Genomic DNA, 26,107 nt, shown 5'->3' on the forward strand with positions numbered 1-26,107 from the left:
AGCTAATAATTTTGACAGGTATTATGCATAAATTCATTTCAGGTGTGTTATCGCAAAATACAGAAGAGCTAGAAGTCTTACAGTATGAAGGTCAAATGGCTAGAATTTGTAAAATAAAGAATCTAATTTAGAAAAGATATATAATTAGCACCGAGAAAGGCATAAAACATTAAAGTGTTTTATGCCTTTCTCGGTAAAAATATATTTATAGTCTAACATTATATATCAGTTATGAATTTTATATTAAAAATTCTGAATATATAATTGAGTGAGAAACAGGATATAAAATGGAAAAGAAAAAATACTTTTCGTTGGTATGTTCCATCTAGAGCTGCAATTATAATAATTTTCCCGTTATTTGCCATTTCTTCTGCAAATGAAACAGTATCAGGAAACTAGAAAAAAAAAAAAAAATTATTTGGGGGGAGGGGGAATAAATCACAGAAGAAAAAAGAAAATTAAAACTAATTGAGCTGAAACGTAATTAAAAGATCAGTGTTAAGGAATTTAAGAAACTTATTTTTATTTGCTTATCAAAAATTTTAACTTGCAAATTATCAAAATACAAATTTATTCAAGATTAATTACTAAAGATGAATATTAAAGGAATAATATGGCGGTATCACAGTCCATATGCAGCCGCAATATAGTAAATCACATATGTATTCTGAAAAGGAAGACATACATATTACAGCCCACATTATTCAACTATAGCTCAGCAGTATGTGGATAAGATTGATGAAGCTCTGACTGTATGATCCAGATTTCAGTCCAAAAGAATAGGTTGACAGCGCAGGCATTTTTGTTGCTTTCTCCATGAATAATGTAAATACAAGCACTTTTCCTAAGAAAGTTTTCAATGAATGCTCCTTTCACTCAAGCAAATAGTCCTAATGTATTCTGCCACAATGAAAATCTGAATTTTACCCAAATCAGCCGGGGCGTAATCTTGATAAATCTGATGCCATATGTTCTTACATGGTTCAATAACCGTTAAAACAAAGTCATTTAATTTTTTGCCATCAGCATCATACACGTGAAAGTTACATAGGTATCCTGTGACAGCTTCTCACATGTATTCCATAATTTTTGAGGGATTACATGTTTTAATTGAAAAGCTACCTCTCCACAGAATTATTCATTCATCAGAAGAATTGCTGACAGGATTTATAACCATCACTAAATTTTTGCTTTAAATAGTCAATGACAGGCTGGATCTTAGCAAGCCTAAGTGAATTGTGACAAATGCTAGCCCTGCATTATATGCACAAATCTGTTCCTTGTGAGAACAATGGAGTTTCTATACTTCAATCAATGGATCAATAGTTGTAGAGAATGTCTTCCTCTATTTGTCCCATTAGAACTATTTATTAGCCCTAAAAACTTCAGTACCATTATATCTTTCCATTTTTTCGCTCTTGATGGAATTTTATATTTTTTTCACAACCTGATGATATCTATTGGATTCCCTCATCAAGTACAGTAATTTCGTGTAGATAAGCTGCCCTGGCATATACGCCGCACACATGATAATTATCCCCCCCCCAAAAGTTCATCGGATAAGCCGCACCGCCATATACGATGCAGCAAAGCATTCCGAAACATGGCATTTAATATTCATTTATTCAGCAATTCCCTGCTATATTGAGGTAATCATCATCGATAACATTTCAGAACATTTACAACATGAATACAATCAGGAATATATAGATAAATAAGGAAAAAACATCTTACCTGGAACTTGCCGAGAGCGAACTCTGATGATTTCTAATAGATGTTATTTTTACAGGTTTGGTAAACTTCGTTTATCACCATAAATTACCGTATTATGAAAACGAATACGTAAATTAGATAAACAAACAGAATTTTCTAATTAAATTAAACTACATTTATTGATACAAAATCTGACTCATCAATGTCAGATTTAAATAAATTTAACAAATGACCATCAAGATCAATTTCATCATTCTGTTCTAAATCACTTCTTTCAATGTCACTATCTTCACTTTCATTATCTTTTTGAATAATTTCCAATTTAATGAAAGCTGATACAATCGTATCAGCTCCGACTGATTCCCATACTTTATTGACCCATAAGGCAGCCTCCTCATATGAAGCTTTCCTCATTCGTTCGGAATTTGTGAAGGAATGGAGTCCGCTTTGCATCCATTCCTCCCACTGCTTTTGTAGTATATGCTTGAAAATTCTATCGATAGTGAGATCCAGCAGCTGTAAAAGTTTTGCAAGCCTACCTGGTATCACTGAGACATCAGTGCCAAGTTTTTTTGCTTCAGATCTTACTGCATCTGCTAAATGGGATCTCAATGAATCCAGAACAAGGAGTCTTCAGTGTTGGAAAAAGGTACCTTTCCTTTTTGGATAAATTTCTGTCAGCCAAAACAACATCACTTCTTTGCACATCCATCCTTTTTTGTTGGCACAAATAATACCTCCTTTAGGGAAGTTTCCTTTCGGAATTATTTTCCTTTTGAAAATGATCAAAGGGGTTAACTTCTCTCCATTGGTGGCACAACCCAAAACACAAGTAAAAGAAGTCTTTCCATTCCCTGTTGTAAGCACTGAAATAGTTTTTTCACCTATTGAATGAACATTTCTGCTTCGAAGACAGTCGAAGGTAACGAGCACTTCATACATATTAATTATTTGCCCTCTTTTCAAATTTTGTTCATTAATTTTCTTAGATATGTACTCTAAAATAGCTATCTTTTTTTTCAAGCCAGTCCACAGGAAGCTTTTGTCCAACTGTTGTTTTGATCTTGACAAATAATTTCTTTCCCTTCATGAACCTGAAACACCAATTAGGTCCCCAACAAAATTTTTAATGCCCATTTATCGAACAGTTACCTTTGCTTGAAGGGAAATTCTAACTGTTGATACTGGAAATCTACCTTCTCTCTGCTCTATTGTTCATTTCTCTAAATTGTCTTCCAAAACAGGCCAGGCTATGACACCAGTTTGACAAGATCTTTCATTCTAAGGGATTTTCTCTAATTCTTCTTGTTCGGATTTCCACCACCGAATGCATCGCTTGTCAACTTGAAATTCTTTAGATATAGCGTGATTTCCAATTTTGATCGCTTTTTTCCCTGCCGAAATCTTAAAAGCAGCTGTATAATGTTTTCTTCGAGTAGGAGCCATAGTACTATTTTTAAAGCATGAATGATAAGGCAAATAAAAAGCAAGCTACAAAGTAGTAAAAATGTCTAAGAATGAGCACAGCCTTTGGCAAGTAAACATAGCTGTTTCCATTAAAACAAAAAAGTCACAGGAAAACGTGGGAACAACCATGAAGTTTAAGAGAAAGTACATGCATTCTGGTGTTTTTACAGACAGCATAACCCACCTTAATTACAGGAGTTTAAATTATTGCACTGCTTTAGCACAATCTGAGGTTAGAATATTGCAGCGAATTCTTAACATTTCACTTGTGCTTTACTTATGATCTGAACTAGCAAAGTTTTAAGGACAGAGGAAAAATGAAATTCCCTCAGATACTGTGCAGACCTAAATTTTTAACTTTTAACCCTTTGCGGCATGATGGGTCAATATATGACCCACCTAATTAAAATTTATTTTCTCAGTTAGCAAATTCCGTTAGAAATTTTCTAATCTTTAAAAAATAATCTATTTTAGTTATTGTTTTTCTCAGTAGATGTTGTGGAGCAATTCATAACGACAGCGATGAGGCTGTACAACTCCGACGTTAGTTTCCCCCTTCACCCCCGCTAACTGTGATTGGACTTGATCAAAAAAACAAACAAACAAACAACAACAACAACAACAACAACAACAACAAAAAAAAAAAAAAAAAAAAAAAAAAACACAAGGAGGAACATTCTTCTGTTCGTTCTGTACGTTCCTGACCTAGAAGGAGGATTGATATCCTTAAGAAAAATTACAAAGAAAGGATTCACAGTTGAATTTGAAGAAGATATTTGCAGAATAAAGAAGAAAAATAAAACCATAGGAATTGCTAAAGCAGAAGGAAATTTATATACCGTAGTTGAATCGCAAAGAAGAAAAGCCAAAATTGCAACTGCAGAAAGAAGAGAAAATAGTATAGATCTTTGGCATAGAAGGCTAGGACATAGAAATTATGAAGCAATCAAGAGGCTAAAGAATGATGACCTGGCAACCGGAATAAGAATTGACGGAAAAGCCAAAAAGGAAAAAGAATGCAAATGCTGTATCAGAGGCAAAATAATGACTGAATTGCCGTATCCCAAGCTAAACAACTATAGAACGAAATCAGTTCTAGACTTGATACACTCAGATATTTGTGGACCAATCGGTACAACATCACTAGGAGGAAAGAAATACTTCATAACATTCATCGACGATCATTCGAGATACACAACGATCTACCTGCTAGCTACAAAAGATGAAGCTATCTCCAAGTTAAAACAATTTGTAACCATGACGAAGAACAAATTTGGAAAGAAGCCAAAAGTCTTAAGAACAGACAATGGAGGAGAATATACAAGCAAAGAGATTGAAGACTATCTAAAGGAAGAGGGAATCGAACATCAAACCTCCGTAGCATATTCACCGCAACAGAACGGTAGAGCAGAAAGAAAAAATTGATACTTAATGGAAATGACAAGATGCCTGCTACTCGATTCAGGACTCAGAGAATTTTGGGGTGAAGCCGTAATGACAGCCACCTATCTACAAAACAGGCTACCATCAAGATCAGTTGAAAAAACACCGTATGAACTATGGAATAATAAGAAGCTGAATCTAAGCCATATCAGAGTTTTCGGCAGCACAGCTTATTGTGGAGTTCCAAAGCAGAAAAGAAGCAAACTAGACGAAAGAGCAGAAAAAGGAATTTTTGTTGGATATAGTGACCGTACTAAAGGATATAGAATTTACATGCCACATGCAAACAACGTCGTGATCAGAATTCGATCAGATATTCGATGAAAACAAAAAAGAAGAAATGCCTTGTCAATTAAATGATCAGCATGAGGAAATAGAATGGCCTTTTAAAGAAAATAAATCGACAGAACCACGTCCAAATGATATTACAGAGGAAATAATTGAAACAGAAGAAATTCCCCTATTACCGAGAAGATCCCACAGAACGAGTAAAGGAATCCCACCAAACAGATTCTCATACATGGCTAAGAATGAAGAAATCAAAGTTCCTAAAAAGAGTGGGAAGAACTTCAAACTTTTCCTACCAAAGAAAAGGAACTGTAGTTAAAAGCTACGAAAGAAGAAATGGAAGCACTGAAGAGGAACAAAACATGGGAACTAGTCGATCTTCCAAAAGAAGAGAAAGCAATTGGAAGCAAATGGACATTTAAAACAAAATCTGACGCTTCAGGAAATATTATCAGACATAAAGCTCGTTTAGTAGCTAAAGGATATTGCCAAAAATTTGGGCACGACTACGATGAAACATTCGCACCAGTCGTAAAGTATACAACAATAAGGACTATTTTGGCAATAGCAGCTCAAAAGAAAATGCACGTAAATCACTTCGATGTAAAAACAGCGTTTCTATATGGAGATCTGAAAGAAGATATATATATGAAGCAACCAGAAGGCTACATCTCTGCTTCAGAAGCAAATAAAGTCTGTAAACTGAATAAAAGTATCTACGGACTAAAACAGGCAGCCAGAAACTGGAATCACAAGATAGCTGAAATCCTGCGCAAACAAGGATACGTTCAAGAAAAGGCTGATCCATATTCCTTCACACTAATCGAGAAAAATGCAAGAACTTACATAATCGTTTACGTTGATGACATATTAGTCGCGAGCGACAAGTGTGAATCAATTCAAGAAGTTGAACGAATTCTCAAAGAATATTTCGATATTCGAAATCTTGGAGAAGTGTCTACATATCTAGGAATTCAAATCGAAAGAGTAAAAAACGGAAGCTTTAAACTTCATAAAGCTAACAAGATTAAGAGTATGATCGAAAAATTCGACGGTGAGACACCAAAGAAACTAAGCTATACACCCATGACTATGAATTTTACGAAGAACCAAAACAACCAGGATGACGTTTTTCCCGATAATCGGAAGTATAGGGAAACAGTGGGAGCACTTTTATATTTAGCAATAGTATCGAGACCTGACATTGCAAATTCTGTTGGAATACTTAGCAGAAAAGTAGAAAATCCATCAACATCGGACTGGAACGGTATCATTAAAATCATACGATATTTAAGAGCTACAATTAATTACAAATTACATCTAAAATCCAATGGTGCACCAGTCATCAAAGCTTACAGTGACGCTGATTGGGCAGGAGATACCTCTGACAGAAAATCCACATCCGGATATATATTTCAAATAGGAAACAGTACGGTATCATGGGGAAGCAAGAAACAAAATTGTGTCGCCCTATCTTCGACAGAAGCCGAATACATCGCTCTAGCCTTAACATTGCAGGAGCTACAATGGATTAGACAACTGATAGGACATTTAGGTTTCGCTCAACAGCAAGCGAACATCGTATTCGAGGACAATATATCATGCATAAATCTTTCCAGAAAAGAGAAAGGAAGCAGTTACACCAAACACATCGATGTGAAATATCACTACGTATGTAATCTACAAAATCAAGGGATTGTTAAATTAATACACTGCAACAGTAAAATGATGTATGCAGACATGTTCACAAAATCTTTGCCCAGACAACAGCTGGAGTTTTTATTAAAAGGAATCGGGCTTACTGTGGACAGAACAGCTCATCGAGTGGGAGATTGTGGAGCAATTCATAACGACAGCGATGAGGCTGTACAACTCCGACGTTAGTTCCCCCCTCACCGCCGCTAACTGTGATTGGACTTGATCAAAAGGGGAAAAAAAAAAAAAAAAAAAAAAAAAAAAAAAAAAAAAAAAGAGGAGAAACATTCTCTCCTTGTATGACTCACTTCTCGCGTTATGCAATGGACAGTAAACAACGCTTGTAATCATCGCTATATTTTTTTTCTTCATATACCAAATAAATATGTTATTTTGTGTTTGCTAATATAATAATTGTGTTCCTTACCTCCGCAGCTTGGATTACACTTTATTAAGGTAAGAACTTTAATTCTGTTTTATTCATCTGCTTGTCTCGATTTAGCAAAGTTGTAACAGTAAACAAAAATGAACACGAATACCTTCAACAGATGTCACTACTATACCAGGGCTTAAGTTTATAAGCAAAAAATATTCAAAATAGGATCACGAAAGTGATATCAATGTATCTCGCATTTTTCAATATTTTAAAAATTTTGGTATGCAATTTATGATATGTATGATTCTTTTTAATATTCAGAGGTATTTTATTTTCAAAAATCTTAATTGGATTCAATATTTTACAACATTAATTTTGCAGTTGAAATAAGTGGGTTAAAATTTGTCCCACCACACACTTGAATTTCCACTCAATAGATGGCAGCACTCACGATTTTTTTTCCTTTTCTTTTTTGCATCTACTTTTTTCGTGATTGCGCGTGCTTTTACATCCGTTGTATGCTCTGATGTGCTAAAATGTCTAGAAAAAAATTAACAACTCAGGAAGCTTTGGATCTTTTTGCTGAATTGCCATCCGATTGCGACTCAAATGCTTCAGATGAAATTGAAATCCAGGAGAGAATAACTGAGGTTGAAGTTATTGCTGAAGAAGAAAGAAAAGTAGTTATAATTTGTTTCGCTTTTTAAAGACACAGACCCATCTATGCATGTGGCACTGTAAATATGAATCAGAAGTATCTACCCACAAATTTATGTTATAGACTTTTCAGTTAGCGATGATTCAATTTATTGCATAAAATGGAAGGATAAAAGATCCGTTTCTATCCTGTCTTGCTTGGAAAAGGCAACTGAAATGAAAGAAATTAATAGAAAAGAACGAGATGGAAAGACAAAAAAAGTACTGTGCCCAAACAGCATTATTTCATACAATAAGAATATGGGATGTGTCGACTGATTGATCAACTGAAAGGACTGTATGAAATAGACCGCAAAAGCAAGAAATGGTGGCACATGATTTTTTTTTTACTTTTTAAACGCATTTATTCTATTTAAGTTTGTTCACGAACCCGATCATGATGTAAACACAATTAAAGATTTTCTACTCTCAGTTTTAGAAGGTCTAATGGCACTTGCAGGCAAAAAAGAGCTGAAAAGAAAACTGAAATCCCCAGTTCAAATAAAAACTAAAAACCCGTTCGTACAACCAGAAAAGAGACTAAAAAATGTAAGTCACATGCCAAAGAGAATGAGCAGGAGAAGATGTGCATATTGCAGCACATCGAAAGAAGAACGACGAACATTTTGGATGCGTGAAACATGTGAAGTGCCTGTATGCTTGCAAAAGAATGAAACAACATGTTTTTCAAAGTTTCATGAAAAATGACTTTTTTTTCAATTTTAATCATATATAAATGTTTTTGAATCAAGTGCCAATTTTAATATTTTATTTAGTATCATATGCACGTGTATCAAATTTTAATCTTAAAATAATATTCAAGAAAATATTTTCTTTCGTTCCTAAAATTTAAAAATATTAAATATATATATGCAAAATGTGCATATGCAAAATTTTACAAGTCATGCATATATGCAATAAGTACAAAATGCATTTTAGTGTGTTTATTATGAATATTTTAGAATGCATGCTTTATTTTGTTTATTCATTTCACATATAATTTTTTTCCCCTGCTGTACACCAATATGCTATAAGACATGTGCTAGTTGCATGGTGGGACAAACGGTATCCCACCTTCCCCCGTAAAAAATAAAAGCACAGATTTTTTTTCATGCCTTAAATGCACTTAAGTAAGTCCATCTGACTTATTCTAAGGCATTTTTTTAAAGATTAAAATATATTTTAAATATGCGTGTCGCAAAGGGTTAAACACGTATAAGCCACGGCTTATCTACCCAAAATTATGGTACTCGAAAAAAGGTCATTTCCAACGAATAAATTGACACTATTCATCACACTTTCTGGAAAACTTAACATAATTTTTATGCTGAGGCTGACTTCGATAGGTTTCAAAATTATTGCTTTGTTGTTCGTCGACCATATATTATCGCTATCTTCAATGTTATTTGCATCATTGACAAAACTTATTTCAGCATTTTCTGAATCACTGCATCTTAGTATATCTGAACCTCACTTCCGAATTATTATATCGCTGGCATCACTTTTGTCACCACTGGCTCACTTCCTGAATAACTGTCACTACAATTTAATAGACCATCTAAATAAAATGCTCCAGTACTATTCTTTTGTTCATTGCATACGATATTTTTAAAAAATTATATAAAAGAGTGGGAGCTTACACAGCAATGCAACTAGCTGTACCTCACACTAAATAACAAGTGACTGTACATCTCTACAGCAACCAATTAAAAGCACCTTTAACAAAAAACCGATTAATAGGTTATCAGTTGGCAAGCATCAGAAAAAAGCTGATTATAGGCTATCAGTAGGTAAAGTGTTAATAAACAATCAGCATTCGACCAGATTGATTTTCGCACTTTGTGAGAAAACTTTTTCTAATTTCTAATGGTTTTCAGACATCTGGTTTTACTGGAAGTTCTGTTTAAAATGTTAAGAGTATAAAACTTCCTGCAGGTAACTGCTCCAATTCATTAATACAAGGGTCATATCCAGTTGTGCTTTACTCCATTTAACAAATGTTAATTATTTCAGTCAGATGTAAATAAACTATAGTGAAGTCGCAGATGCTGCACTACCACTCTTTATCTATTTTCATATAAAGTACCATATTTTATCAATGATAGAAACTCATAAATTTGAAAATAATCCACTGTTTGCTGATCTGTGGAAGGTAATCTCAAATATTAATAATTTACATTTTAGAATGTAAGACAACAGTTAATTTTTACCCCTGTTGATAAAAACAAAATACTGAATATCAAAAATCTATTAAAAATCTATCATCAACAAAACAGCGGATATGAGTGTGTTGTTACATCACACTTATCCATAATTAGTGCTAAATCACACTTCCTAGTGACCTTCACATGGTTGATGGGATAATACAAAAGTATCAAACTTTTATACTTTAAAAGAAAAATATGAATAAGCTGAAGAAACCTGAACAATATGTAATATGTATATGCAGAATCAGAAACTTTGTAACTCACAAGTGCATCAATTCCCCTTCTAAGGCTGCTACAAAAAGGAAGTATTGTTTGTTTGAGTAGATCTGTGTTCTTAAATGCATAATTTTATAAAAGTCACATATAAAATAAACATGATTTTGTGAAAAAATATATTACATAACAATGAAGAAATGTGAACATAAGCCAAACAAATGTTTTACTTACAAACTGCCCCTCATCGATGCCAATTACACTATAATTCATTGCAGCATTTCTCAGATCAGACAGTACTGTGGTCGACACGGCATCTAATATTTGTCTGAAAAAAGGAAAAACAATGGAGAATATCAATATATACAATGTATTATAATGAACTTATACGTAATATTATTGCCTAATAATATAATAGTCACATTCACCATCAGCAATATTAATACAATTCTTTTTAATACTGTATAATGTTATACCACTTAATTTTCTTTTCCACCTGGACAATTTTGTTTCATACCGATTATTTATGATAGTAGCTTTTCCATTGTTCTGCAATAAATAAACTTAGCTCTATACTTCCTTGAAAATGAGGTAAAGGAAGTATTGTAATTGTGAAAACTTTCGAGTATAATTTCTTGTCGAAATATTCATTTTGACCATTCCGAAATCCATTTAGATGATTTTTTTTTTTTTTTTTTTTTTTTTTTTTTTTTTTTTTTTTTTTGACATCTGTATGTACAGACAAACTAAAGGACTCTTTTTTCCGAAATGGATTTGAAAAGGATTTTTTTCATGATGTTTGTATGGATGTATGTATCTTGAATAATTCAAAAATGATTATCCATACAACATTGAAATTTTGTATATGGAACTGCTATAACATCTAGTTGTACACTCCTTTTTTATTGGAATTGGCTATATATATATATATATACAGTCAAAAGTCTTTAATCCGGACTCGTCGGGACTTCGGCGATTCCAGATTATAGATCATCAGTTTAAATCCGGTAAGATGGCATGCAGAAATTATAAAATTAAAAATATGAAACCGTAATTTATAAAATAATGAGCAATTATGATCTAAAGGGTATCAAAATTTACAAAAAAAGAAGCTTAATATTTATTTGTTTACTTTATTAAACATTTCTTTCAACGCGCGCATGCGTAAAGCATACCTTACACATAGCCGAAATTAGAAAATTGCAACCAGAAAACTATTTGATTTGTATTCGTGATATTTATAATGACGAGGAATTTGATTTAAATCATATCAAAGACGGAGTGCATCAAGATGAAATACTACATTTAGTAAGGAATTATAAGCCGAATAAAATAAAAACATCTGCCCTGAAGATAAGGATAGTGCTGACAGATCAACTTCCAGTTCATTGCGTGCCGCGACATCTCCCCCTCCAGCAGAGCAGCGTGAAATTGATAAACGGATTTTGGAACAGTTAGATAAACAAAGGATATGCCTTTATCCATTTTTTGTAGCAATTTGTTTTTTGTTTGATGGACATCGAAACCTACTTTCATTTTCTAGATCCTTTGGGAGCTCCAGCATCGGAAATTCTATTTGACATAATCGAAAGTTCAAGCTTACTTTTATAAAATTGCTCTTACAGTCTGCAAAAAAAATAATAAGCCGGATCCAATTCGAAGATTAAGGAACAACACAATCATCAACATTAACTGAAATAGATAATTAGATAATTTTAGCTTATACCGTCCGTTATACATTAAACGCGCACGCGAAAACATATTCTGCGCTTGCGCAGTCGTAAATGTCTTGCGCGCACGCGTAAAACGCCTATGCGCATGCGCAGAAAGATGTTAGCTTTGAGGTCCGTATTATAGATCATTCCGGATTATGGGTGTCCGAATTAACGACTTTTGACTGTATATATATATATATATAAATGTTGTATGATCTTAAATTCACTTAGTTCGAAAACAAGTTTTCTAATACTTGTGCAATAGCTGCTAAGTAAGATAATAATAATTTATTTACTAACAAAATATTGATTATATTATCTCCTAATATAAATTTAGTAGAAGTATAAAAAAAGAGTGAACCCATATGTTGCGTGCGTACGGGTTCGTTATGAAATGAATGCACAAGTCCGATGAAAAATGAACAAAAATTTATTATTATCACAACAAAAATGCTTAAATTTCTTATGATATTCGTGCAGTATTACAATATCTCACAGTAGTTTTCTTTTAAATACTCAAATGTCAATAGAACGTAATTCAAAACAGCTAAAGAACGCTAATCCGCGAATTCGCTACAATCAACAACAGTAGTTTTCTAAACAACAACAAACTAAGCAACTACTACAAACTGAGATGTTTTCCTCCTTTTATAAGATTTTAAAATCATGCGCTAGAATTTTCCAGTATTTTCTCGAAATCAAAAAGAGATATTTATTTATTTAATGCACGCGCTCTTGTATTTTCAATTTTCCGGCTTAGCTTTCTTTTAATATTCGTCATGCGCTGCACTGCGCGAGAAATAAAACCATTTAATTTCTAATTGAACTAACATTAGCTTTTTAAATACCCAATTCGTAACACTGCCCCCTTCCCAAGGACTGCACGTCCCGGGCAGTACAATCCCTGGACAGGAAGCAAAACTTACAACTGTGGCATAAATGCATTAATAAGCATTACATTACAATAATAAACATGAACAATAAATGCAATACATAAAACAAATCAAATGCTATCAAATACAAATCAAATACACATTTAAAAACAAAAATGGACCATGGTCTTATACTATTTACAATTATTTACATTATGTACTATGGCCATAGTAATGAGCTAACCTGTCGTAATGAACGACTTTAGGTTTAGAGTTCGAAGACTTACGAATCCGAACCACGACGTCATTCAGCTTGTTTAGGACTGTGTACGGCCCATCCCAAGGTGACTGTAATTTCGGACAAAGTCCTTTCCGTCGAGTCGGATTCCACAACCACACCTTGTCTCCTTCGTGGAATTGATGTTCAGTAGCTCTTGTGTCGTATCGGGTCTTCATCTTCTCCGTCGCCAAGTTGACTCGCTCTCGTGCAAAATTGTGCATCACTTCAAACCGGGCCTGGAGATCTTGAATATATTCCTCAGACGATGAAGGAGCATCCGGAGGGCGGCCAAACAATAGATCACAAGGCAGATGAAGGTCAAGACCGAAGAGCATCTGTGATGGAGAATAGCCGGTAGTCTCGTGGACAGCACTGCGGTAAGCCAGTAAAAAGAGTGGTAATTTCTTGTCCCAGTCCTGTTGGTTTCTGGAAACCACTAATGAGAGGTTATTAAGGATGGTTCGATTGAACCTCTCTACCATGCCGTCCGACTGGGGATGCAATGGCGTCGTTTGAGTTTTGTCAATGCCAAGTAGTTTGCATAGTTCTTTGATTACTGCCGAGGCAAAATTCCTTCCCTGATCGGAATATAACTGAAGAGGCACTCCGAACCTGGAAATCCAGTGCTGTATCATTACCTCAGCTACTGTGACTGCCTCTTGATCAGGAATAGGATAAGCTTCAGGCCACTTGGTGAAGTAATCAATGACAACGAGTATGTATTTGTTGCCATCAGCAGTTTGTGGCAGAGGTCCCAGGATGTCAAAGGCGATACGTTCAAAAGGCGCACCTACGTTGTAACGTTGCAGTCTGCCTCGGCTGCGTTTCCTCGGTCCTTTCCGACCTGCACAGGCATCGCAAGATCGGCACCACTTTTGCACGTCATTCTTTGCATTATTCCAGTAAAAGCGCTCACGAACTCTCTGTAAGGTCTTCATAATTCCAAAGTGACCTCCTGTAGGGCTGTTATGTAGTTCTTTGAGGACATCAGGAATCCGGGATCTCGGAAGTATCAGTTGCCATCGGAAGGTCTTCCCATCATCCGACTCGAATTTCCGGTATAAGACGCCGTTTCGAATGTGAAGTGAATCCCAGAGTGCCCAGTATTGTTTTGTTGTAGGACTACAGATAGAAATGTCCTGCCATGTAGGTTTTCTGTTTGATGACTCTATTAAATCAAGTATGGGTTTAATGTCGCGGTCTTCCAGCTGGTCTTTCCTGACTTCATCATCACTCCACGGGTCTCGAGCAGCCTATGTTGATGTTGTAATTTGTCTTGCGACCGGAGTCAGCAGTTCGTATTTCGCTTCCACCCTGGAACAATATCGGCAGTTTTCTTGGCAAGGTCTTCTAGACAGGGCGTCGGCGTTTCCGTGTGATGATCCCTTACGATGACGGATAGTGATGTCATATTCTTGGAGTCTCTGTATCCACCTGGCTATTTGACCCTCAGGATTTTTGAAATTTAAAAGCCACGCCAATGAGGCATGGTCCGTGCGGAGGAGGAATTTTCTCCCGTATAGATAATGATGGAAATGTTCTACAGCTTTGACTATGGCGAGCAACTCTTTCCTTGTGACACAGTAATTCCTCTCCGGTTTAGACAGGCACTTGCTCCAGTAAGCTACTACACGTTCTTGGCCGTCTATTTCTTGGGACAAAACAGCACCGACACTTTCATTGCTCGCGTCGGTGTCGAGAATAAATGGTCTGTCGAGCTGAGGATACGTCAGGATTGGAGCAGATGTTAAAGCTTCCTTTAAGTTGTTAAATGCATCCTCGCATTCCTTTGTCCACAAGAATCTTTGCTTGCTCTCTGTCAGCTTGTGAAGTGGTCTTGCGATGGAAGAAAAGTTCTTCACGAATCTCCTATAGTAGGTGCAAAGCCCTAGGAAGCTTCTCAGCTGATGGACATTTTCGGGACGCGTCCAGGATTTAACCGCTGATACCTTTTCAGGATCCGTGCGCACACCTTCTGCAGAGATGACATGTCCCAGGTAAGTCACTTCCTTTCGAAACAATTTGCATTTAGCGGGAGTCAGCTTCAGATTGGCCTCTTTCAGTTTCTGAAGCACCTTTCTAAGATTTTCTAGATGCTCTTCAAAACTCTTTCCGACGATGATGATATCGTCCAGGTATATCAGACAGGCTTCGTAAGAAAGGCCTTTCAAAACAGTCTCCATAAGACGTTCGAATGTTGCCGGCGCATTACACAGTCCAAACGGCATCACTTTGAACTGCCAAAGTCCTTGTCCCGTAGTAAATGCCGTCTTTTCTCGGTCATCAGGATGGATTTCTACCTGCCAATACCCACTCTTTAAATCAAGTGTTGAGAACCACTTGCTTCCAGAAAGAGTGTCTAGAATGTCATCAATTCTAGGAAGAGGGTAACTGTCTTTCTTCGTAACCTCATTCAACCGGCGATAGTCAACGCAAAATCTTGTTGAGCCGTCTTTCTTTCTGACGAGAACGATGGGAGATGCCCATGGACTCGCTGAAGGCTCGATGACATCGCCTTCTTCCATATCTTTTAACAGTGTTCGCACCTCTTCCTGTTTAGCAAACGGTAGACGTCTTGGATGTTGCTTGATCGGGGGATGATCGCCAGTATCTATTCTATGTTGTGTCAAACTAGTTCGACCCACGTCAGAAGACGAGCGGGAGAAAACAACTTGAAGATCTTTAATGACACGATCGGCAGCATTTTTCTCTTTATCGTTTAATTGTGCATTCTGCAATAACTCCGATGTAATGCTCTCTGAGGACACGGATTCTGGGATGTTACTCTTTTTTTCAACGCTGGTTACTGGAGTACATGTTGCAACCACTTCACCTTTCTTAATAACTCTCGACTTTTCAGTTACATTGGCGACTCTCACCGGGATAACCATTCTGGATAGGTCGACGAGTGTTGAGGCTACTAATACTCCTTTTGGGATATTACAGTTATTGGGATATTCTATGATGCCGTAGCGGAAATTTCTATTTTCGGCTATGGATCCAGGAAGTAAAATTTCTGTTCTTGCCGGTATTGTAATATAGTCTTGTGCTATGATTTTATGGACAGATTTAAATTCTTCATCATTAACGAGAAATAACGCTATGTCCTCAGATGTAGAATGCAATTCGTTATTTTTAAAATCCAAGGAAAAATTGTATTTCCTTAGAAAGTCCAATCCGAGTATGCAAGAATCAGTGATTTCTGCTACATATGCCGTGTGATGGTAAGCGGCACTTCCAAACGTGATGTTAACATTTACTTTTCCGTCGATGTCGATCTTCTCACCAGACACAGTCTGGAGGGTAACGCAGGGCGGCGTCCAGATAAGTTTGTTTCCTAGTTGTTGAGCCAAATCTTTTCGGATGATGGTGACGTTGGCTCCTGTATCTATAGTCATATTGCATGGAACTCCATTAATATGTCCTATAATGAAAAGTCCATTACTGCCGCCTCTCACTGCAGAAATCTGAAGCGCTTTAAACGGGGGCTTTTCATTATCTGGCAACCTCCGCCCCGCGAGATGGCCACTAATTAGTTTCCCTGCTGCTTGTTAGAAGCAGTCTTAACATCAGTACCCTGGGGTGTTTTGCAGTTTCGTCGTATGTGTCCTTCAGCACCGCAGTTCCAGCACTTAACGGTCGGTTTCTTCTCACCAATATTCCGTCTCAAGGCGTTCAGTTGTCTAGTTAAATCGTCAAGTCGAGCGGTGACTTGATCCCCTGGCTCCTGGACTTGAGCAGCTCTGACTGGGTGGCGGTCTCGACGAGTGGCTTGCTGGGCTGCCTCAAATTTCATGGCGTACACTAGAGCACTTTTTAAATCTTTTACATCCGCCATTCGTAGAGCTTTCTGTATTTCAGTATCTCGGATGCCGTCAATAAAGTATTGCAAGGACAGGATTTCCCTTGTTTCTGTCGGGCATTCCGAAAAGGCGAGATGGGACAGCCTTTCAACATCCGCGGCGAGCTCCTGAAGTGTTTCGGTAGGCTTCTGTTGACGAGATTTTAATTGGAGCCTGCTGTAGTCTTTTAAACACTTCTCCCCAAAGCGCAACTCCAAGGCGCCGGACAGAGCTTCGAAATCTAACCTTTTGTTTTCGGGAAGAGTCTGAAGGATATCCGCTGCGTCGGCTCTTAGAGAAGCGGCGAGATGACAGGCCTTAGCTTGGGAATCCCATCCATTCGCATCCGCCACGATAGAAAATTGTGTCTTATACACCTGCCAGGAGGTCTTCCCATCATATGTGGATAGCTTCAGAGGTGGACGAGCAGGCATTGGTAAGAATTTAAAATCATCACTCCTGCTCCCTGCCGACGCTACGAATTTCTTTAAAGTATCCATTTCTTTGGCAACTGCAGAAACTCTCTCATCAATTTGTTCTTTTACAGAAGAAACTCTTCTATTTCTTCTTTCACCGAAGAAACTCTTTCTTCAATATGTCCAACTTTATTTTCAACTGCGTCAATTCTGCCTTCCATAGCTTCAAATTTATTTTCTATTATGCAAGTAATTTCTCTTTTCATTTCTTCTTGACCAGCTTGAACGGCTTTCATTTCGTCCTTAACGGATTCCTGGCCCAATTTCATTTCTTCCTTAACGGATTCCTGGCCCAATTTCATTTCTTCCTTAAATGATGCTTGGCCAGCTTCCATCTTTTCTTGGAATGCAGCAAAAGCACTAATGAGCTGTCTCAATTGTTCTTCCATCGCTCTTGTTATTGGCATTCAAATCCCACTTCTGACACCAAAAATTGTTGCGTGCGTACGGGTTCGTTATGAAATGAATGCACAAGTCCGATGAAAAATGAACAAAAATTTATTATTATCACAACAAAAATGCTTAAATTTTCTCAAATTATCAGAAAATCCGTCGCAACGAATTTCTTTAAAATATCCACTTCTTTGGCTACTGCAGAAACCCTATCATCAATTTGTTGTTCTATTTGGTGTTGGACGGCAAAAACGCTTCCTTCAATTCGTTCCTCCACAGCAGAAACACTTCTTTCTATTTGTTCTTTGACGGAGGAGACTCTTCAATTTCTCCAACCTTACTTTCGACCGAGTCTATTCTACCTTCTATAGCCTCGAATTTGTTTTCTATTACGCAGGTAATTTCTCTTTTCATTTCCTCTTGACCTGCTTTCATCTCGTTCTTTAACAGATTTCATTTTCTATTTAACGAATTCCTGTCCCGCTTTCATTTCTTCCAGTCCCGCTTCAATCTTTTCCTGATTTGCTTTCATCTCTTCTTTCATTTCTTCTTTAAACGAGGCAAAGGCTGATATCAACTGCCTTAATTGCTCTTCCATCGCTCTTGTTATTGACATTCAAACCCCACTCCTGACACCAAAAATTGTTGCGTGCGTACGGGTTCATTATGAAATAAATGCACAAGTCCGATGAAAAATGAACAAAATTTATTATTATCACAACAAAAATGCTTAAATTTCTTATGATATTCGTGCAGTATTACAATATCTCACAGTAGTTTTCTTTTAACTACTCAAATGTCAATAGAACGTAATTCAAAACAGCTAAAGAACGCTAATCCGCGAATTTGCTACAATCAACAACAGTAGTTTTCTAAACAACAACAAACTAAGCAACTACTACAAACTGAGATGTTTTCCTCCTTTTATAAGATTTTAAAATCACGCGCTAGAATTTTCCAGTATTTTCTCGAAATCAAAAAGAGATATTTATTTATTTAATGCACGCGCTCTTGTATTTTCAATTTTCCGGCTTAGCTTTCTTTTAATATTCGTCATGCGCTGCACTGCGCGAGAAATAAAACCATTTAATTTCTAATTGAACTAACATTAGCTTTTTAAATACCCAATTCGTAACAATATATATATAAATGTTGTATGATCTTAAATTCACTTAGTTCGAAAACAAGTTTTCTAATACTTGTGCAATAGCTGCTAAGTAAGATAATAATAATTTATTTACTAACAAAATATTGATTATATTATCTCCTAATATAAATTTAGTAGAAGTATAAAAAAAGAGTGAACCCATATGTAGGAAGTTTAATTACGAAAATTGCGTTTTAAAGTAACTTGAATGTAAGTTATTAAAAACGTTTTACGGGGACTTGAATTAAATCCTGAATAACAAAATTTCAAACTTTGAAAAAGAAATTAAATTAAAAGCAAGTAATTATCTCTATTGACCGGAAATTAGTTGACTTTTCAAAGGGAACAAACCAACTCCCGTTCAATGAACAATAATTAATAAATACAAAGGTGTTTCGTCTTTTATTCAAGTAAGAATGGCTATGCCAAACTGGCAAATTAAGTTAGGCCAAATAGTTCCGTGAAGTGATGGGATTGAGAACCAAAGTAGAGTACCAAAGAAATTCTGAATTAAGCATTTTCGCTCATACAAATTTTGAGTGAAAAGCAATTCATTTAAAATTTGGCTATTTGGCCTAACTTAATTTGCCAGTTTGGCATAACCATTCTTACTTAAGTAAAAGACGAAACACCTTCGTATTTATTAATTATTGCTCATTGAACGGGAGTTGGTTTGTTCCCCTTGAAAAGTAAACTAATTTCCGATCAATAGCGATAATTACTTGCTTTTAATTTAATTTCTTTTTCAAAGTTTGAAATTTTGTTATTTATGATTTATTTCAAGTCCCCGTAAAACGTTTTTAATAATTTACATTCAAGTTACTTTAAAACACAATTTTTCGGAATTAAACTTCCTACATATGGGTTCACTCTTTTTTGATGCTTCTACTAAATTTATATTAGGAGATAATATAATCAATATTTCTTTAGCAAATATATATATATACTTCTGGTTTTTGATATCATTTTCAAGTTGCCTTTATCAGTTAAGTTAATGTAATTTCAGGAAATAAATTTAAATGAAATCCAACAAAACATGTAGATGCAAATAGTTTTTTTTTTTTTTTCTTTTGTGGTAATTACATTTGCAACTTCAGCTTGTTACAGGAAGTTTTTATTGTTGACATTCAGTGAAAGTTCATAATTATTTTTATATGTATTTCCACTGCCAGTCATGACTGAAAGTTTTGTCCAGTTTTAACCATGAGACTTTCTTGTGCATTAATACTATGCAATACTTGCCTACTATTAGGTATAACTTCTCAAGGGTAGCCTTTAGTTTAAATTATAAGCAATTTTCAATTAGATGTTTAAACCTAGAAGTTACACTTCCATAATATTGTTATTATTATTTATTCTATAATATTCAAGATACAGCTACCCTACTTATGGCCCAGCATCTAAAATCACTGAATACCGGGAATTCAGCTTAGGTTTGTTTCTAGGTGAACGCGCTAGCTGCATAGTTAGCTTTTATGGTTTTCCTTGTGTGTAACATGTATATAAACCAGTTTGCCTTAGAAAATCCTCCACAATTCCTCCCTTTATGCAGATAGCCATTGTGTATACTGCTGTTTTCAAATAACCTAATCTAACTTAATGATACAGTCAACTTGTGATTAACTGGGCTGTGTCTGACAAAATTCCCAACCTCCTTTGCTATTTGCCAGATGATGTAAAACTTATATCTTCAGAAGAAAACACACACACACAAAAAGAGGAGGATTCTTTTCTTTTAACAGAGCACCAGGCACCAAATGTAATAAATGTGTGTAATGTAGCCTTTTTTTATCACATCAACAGTGCAGTGTTCAATGTGCCCAACAACAAGGCTGCGCTACAGTGCTGAATTTCTGTTGATTAAAGTGAAGCAGACTGCTGTGTACCCAGGAAAAACACCAATTCTTCTCATGTACAAAAGAGATCTGCTTTCACTTAAAAAATCATCACAGAATTGTACAAATTCAACACTGCCCAGATTAAACAATATATGAAACTTTCCAATAATCCATATCTCTACTGAAAAGTTGTGAACTTGTTAACAAATTTGAACAGCATTCATGGCCTTGTTAGAAAATAATTTTTTTTTTCAAGCTAATGAGTGATAGGCAACAACAGTTTTCAAAATGGCACCGTACTAAGAATTCCATAACGGAGCAATCATTCAATAAAATTTAAAAAGCAAAAAATATGAAAGATAAATGCCTACTTTTTCAAGGAATCCCACTTTCCTGCGCTGTTGTTCTTGTTTATTATAAATGGTCAATATAGGAGTACCTAATTATGGTTGCTTATTTTGTGCTTTACACCATAAAATGGCTGCCAGTGGTAAACTGGGTGTTTGGTGGTACAGAAAGAAAGGGGGCTAATCTTTGGAATATGGTAATAGGTAGATTGGCGACATTTTAGTGAGGCAATAAAGGTTACTAGCTAGGACTTTAGCAGTGTACATGGATAACGTCAAGAGTGTGCGCAATGCCATTTTTTTGCAATTCTGGGATGTTTTTTTAAGTGAAAGTAGGTCGACGTGTACATGAATACCGTGTATGTGCAAATCTTAAACACGCAGCAAGCAGTGGGCGATTCTGCACTTTCTCCCAATTTCGCACCTAATCTTCGTCATGATTAAGCACTTTTGTTCCATAAAAGTTCTAGCATAAGCGTAATTCGGCTAGCAGATTGTTGGAAAAAAATGTTGAGTAAAAAAATAAAACCATGCCTTTACTTCGTGAAAACAAAATGGCGTCCAAAACAAAACCAGCAGGTTGCTGTAGCAGGGCTGGTCGCCAAATTTTAGCCAAAAAATCGCCAAGTTACCATAATCCAAAGATTAACCAGAAAGGGGACCGAAGGTATTTTTTTTATGTGTTGAGGACAGAAGAAATCTTACCTGGAACAACATCATATACGATTGCTGGAAGTTGTACAATTGTCCTCTCAGTGATAATATATTGATGATGACTTTGTTCACCTCTCAGTAAATCACGTAAAGACATTTAAGGATCCGGAAACCAGAGCTCATATTAACACTATCGAAGATATGTGGGGTGCAGTAAAAAAAAGATTTTCAAAAGAAATACCACTGACAGTCTGGCACTACAGAGGGTATTTTCAGTTTTTACTTTTGTGAATTTATGTGGCCACGGCAGTATACAGATTCTAGTTCAGATAATTTTAAACAGTTTTTGGATGCTGTTAAGGAATTCTGGGTGTCACACATCGAAGACATAGAAATTTCTAAAAAAGAAAATTCTTCTGTGCTGCACAGATTAAATAACATGTATTTCCATTTTTATGTTATTTCCTTGTTTTATTTTGATTTAAAATGCAGTTTATAAAGACTGTAATTTTTTCATATTTTAATTATGTTTTGGATGCCATTTCACTTGGGAGGGCGTTGCAAGTAAACAGGAATGACACCAAAAAATCGCCCATGGGGACCCTGAAATATATATTTCCAGAACATGTTTTGGCGAGATATTTCGATTGCTTAGCGATTCAGCTTCGGGGCACTATAACAAAGAAGTTCCAAGAATTGCAATAAATAAATAAATAAATAAAAATGTAGAATATATTATTTTCCACAGTTCAAGAATATAAGTTAGCTAACAGTTAATTTCTTGCATAAATTTGATTACCTGTCATGAGTAGCAATTCCTGTGTCACTGTATCTTGAATCATGCGAATATTTTATTATTAAGCATTGATGATTTGCAATTTGATATCTCTTCAAGCGTCGAATAAGTTCAGTTCTAGAAATTAATATAAAGACAAATTCAATCTCTCTGTATATTATAAGATTATAATATTGTATTTATTAAATTCATATTTCATTCCTTGCAGCATTGGTGCAAGAGAATTATTTAACTTTACCAATTTTTAATGAAGTATTAAGATATATATATACATACATATACAATTATTAAACGAATAGGAAAAGTCAGAGCTTGAATGAAAGTTTACAATTTCTTTCCTAGCAAAGCCCTAACCATTTGTTTCTTAAAGAAAGTGAAACCTAAAGTTTGTACTAATAAAAATAAATAATAAACTACAAATATTGATACTGTACTTAAAGTAATGCCCCCCCCAAAAAAGAAATAAAATTGATGTATAATCTCCTCAGTTCAACGCTTCAAACAGAACTTATCAAGGGAAAAGTGTTTTGAAGCCCTAAACAAAGTTGATTAAGGAGTACCAAATACATGTTTCATTCCTCTGAAACATTTGAGATTTAAAACTATTATTTTCGAAACACATTTTCAATTTAAATTAACTCTCAAATTTTCAGTGGCTCTCAAATGCTCAGACCTACATGCTTTCACAAACCCTTATACAATAAAATTACAATACATAAGTAGAAACACAAAAAAATACATATTCAGAATTCAAGTAAAAGCTGAAAAAAACAATTTTTAGGCAAGAACCTGAAAAATTAAAATGTGGAAAATGCCTAAAAATAGGCCAAACAAACTACTTATGTTCATATATAACTAGGGAAAACCCTGAGCAAAACAAATAAGAGCAGCATTTAAAACCTAAAATAAGGGCCGAATCGAAATAACCAGAAAGATTATTAATAAAAGGCTGCCGAAAAAGCTTGAAGTTATACAAAAAAAGCGTATACAAAAGAAGTTACTTAGAGCTACGAAGATTTGAAAAATACGTAATAAAAGACCTCCCGAGAATAAACAAAATAACATTGAGAAAGTTGCTAAGAATTAATGAAGAATTTAATTAAATATTATACTTAGTTTCTTTAAAAAGTATAAAAAATGAAATTCCATAAAAGGTGAATTTCTTTTTTTATATACATACATATGTATATATACATACAAATACACAATCTTACTTCACTTTATTAACTTTTGCTTTATAAAACTGAGAATCCTGATTTAAAAAGCAAAATATTTTCCAACTGCCCCCCCTAAGAAGAAAAAAATAATTATCTCATAGCATAATATGCCCATAACAAAGCTATCTTAAAAATTAAACATAATAATACAATACTTTACAAAATCCTGCTTTATAAATTAGTTTACTTCAGAAATTACTAATCCCATAAATTAATTGTAACTTTAACTTTCATTTTATGAATTATTCTTATCATAACGAAATGAAATTAATGGCATGAAAATAAACCAGGAATTAAAAAAGAATTCCAAGTAACTCATTCTGTCAAAAAAGAACATTCAAATTCATAGTAAATAGATTGTGCCTTCTGTTGTCTAATATACCAATAAGTGCATTTAATCAAGCTGCACACATATAAAAGATTTTGGTAATGTTGTAAAATACCATTACTCGTACACTAAAAATTTGAAACTTCAGGATGTAAACATTTGTAATTTGTAAATGAAGGTATATTTATGAATATTTATCTTGTAACTTGTATGCTAAATGAAGGTATATTTCTTTTACATCACAGTCATTACAATTGATTTACTAATTTTAGTCGAAGATCTTCGGTCAGTGAAAATCATCTTATTTAAATTTAGAAACATGAAAAATTAATAACTGAGTTATTGAATATAATATCTTTTAAGAATTTTCTAAGTAAGTTACATAATTTCTTTCAAGTGTCAATAAAAAAGGGGCAATTCAGGTGAATGTTTACATCTGTGAAAATCAAAATTACAGTATTTCCACATTTTAAAATAAACAAGAAAATTTACAAATATATTAACTTACGTTTTACCAGAGAACATTGGGCCGAATATAACCTACAATAATAATAATAAAAACTTTTACTTCGCATAAAAAATTTTAATTTGAAAATTTACAAATACTCTCAATTTAAAGTATTATTTTTATACCTGTATATGTCCGTTAGACCGCAGAGGAAAGTTTGGTCGGTCGCTACAAAAATCCAGCATTTTACTAAAAAGCCGTTTTGTTAGAAAATGATAAAGTATAGTAGTTATTAAATGTTTGAAATGTATAGAACAAATGTGCTTACGGTATGGTTGAACACAATCTACAAGTTCATTTAGTACAATCGAAAAACCAGACAAGTTTGCCGCCAAATCCCATGACGTCACACTTCCTGCGCGTCCTCGGTCCTGCACATACATATATTTCCCACGGCATTTTTGCGCGCCAAACGCGTGAGGCCGAGGCTGGTGATGAGGGCGACAGGATAATTTGCAATATTTCCGAAAAAAATTACGAAAATGAAAAGCAACTTCAGAAACATATTGTTGGTATACATGGTATCAGATGAAAAGGTACAATTCGATTTGCAGTTGATAACTGTTTTACAGTGTTTTTGTCATTAGATGAATATCGAAGTCGTAATAATCATAGACTGAAGACTGATGGGAAAAAAAAATTCTGACTTTTTCAACTAGGGAAGGTGAATGAAATCAACATAAAAGTGTCAAATGTGTCATAAATTATTGTAAAAAAATTTTCCAGTAACAGCTGGGAAAAAGTCTCAGAATCAAACATTCATAAAAGTCACTCATGCAATGGCAAAATCATTTATAATATTCATAAAAATCACACTTGTAATGACAAATGCATAATTTCCTGTAGAGAATGTTATTGTTGTTTCTCTGCATATAACTGCACTTGTTTTGATTACACAATTTCAAATAACACGTGCAAATATATACATGCTGTTGTCATCCCAGAAAATCAACAGTGTGATTATACAGGCTCTTTAAACAAAATACTTTTGCTACTCCTGTAACAAGTATTTCATTAGAAGTAAGCAAAAGTAATTCTGTTTCTTTAGATGAAGTCATTGATAAGTACAACTCATTTTATTCAAAATTAAATTCTGCTCAGCATATTAACAGCATGACAGATGATGATGGAACACATAAATGTCATTGAACATTTATTGCAGATTGTCCAATTCCCAAACACACATGGTGAAACCTCAACTAAAAACAATTTATAACCTGGAAATAAACTGTTAACTGATCAAAAATGCATTTGTTTTTTCAGTTAAGAAACAAAAGATGAGAATTTCAAATCCAACTAATTCTGAAATGAGAAGATTGGAAAAAAGAAAAACTATTGGTCCAACCACTAATGATTACTGATCCTTCTAAGGATCATTCATATTTTAAAAGAGGGTATATAGATTTAAAATTAAACTTTAAATGTAACCTAAACTTTATACAGTATAAAGTCTTTAATCCGGACATCAAAGCTACAAACTTTCTGAGCATTATGCATGCTCATAATACCTTTACGCATGCACGTTTAATATATAATGGACTGTATAAGCTAGGCTAAAATTATCTAATTATCTATTTCAGGTAATGTTGCAGATTG

The 26,107-nt window shown here is 34.7% G+C and overlaps 1 protein-coding gene across 4 annotated transcripts in view; it reads right to left on the minus strand.

Moving 5' to 3' along the window:
• LOC146999233 (thymidine kinase, cytosolic-like) overlaps positions 1-24,882 on the minus strand; it is a 46,095-nt gene extending 21,213 nt beyond the window's left edge. Inside the window, exons 1-6 of one of the 4 annotated variants that reach the window (XM_085820243.1) lie at positions 24,780-24,873; positions 24,637-24,679; positions 24,512-24,543; positions 22,462-22,575; positions 10,333-10,426; positions 306-395 (exon numbers count right to left, since the gene is read on the minus strand). In XM_085820243.1, coding sequence (XP_085676369.1) covers positions 306-395; positions 10,333-10,426; positions 22,462-22,575; positions 24,512-24,528 — 315 coding nt within the window. In that variant the 5' untranslated portion in view covers positions 24,529-24,543; positions 24,637-24,679; positions 24,780-24,873. Of the gene's footprint in view, positions 1-305; positions 396-10,332; positions 10,427-22,461; positions 22,576-24,511; positions 24,544-24,636 lie in introns of all 4 variants that reach the window. The other 3 variants (XM_085820235.1, XM_085820230.1, XM_085820225.1) reach the window with 3 other exon arrangements.
• Between the last annotated feature and the right edge of the window lie 1,225 nt (positions 24,883-26,107).

This window comes from Stegodyphus dumicola, chromosome 1 (genome assembly GCF_044657685.1).
Source record: "Stegodyphus dumicola isolate Sdum_Otavi_A_Nest chromosome 1, ASM4465768v1".
Lineage (NCBI taxonomy): Eukaryota > Metazoa > Arthropoda > Arachnida > Araneae > Eresidae > Stegodyphus > Stegodyphus dumicola.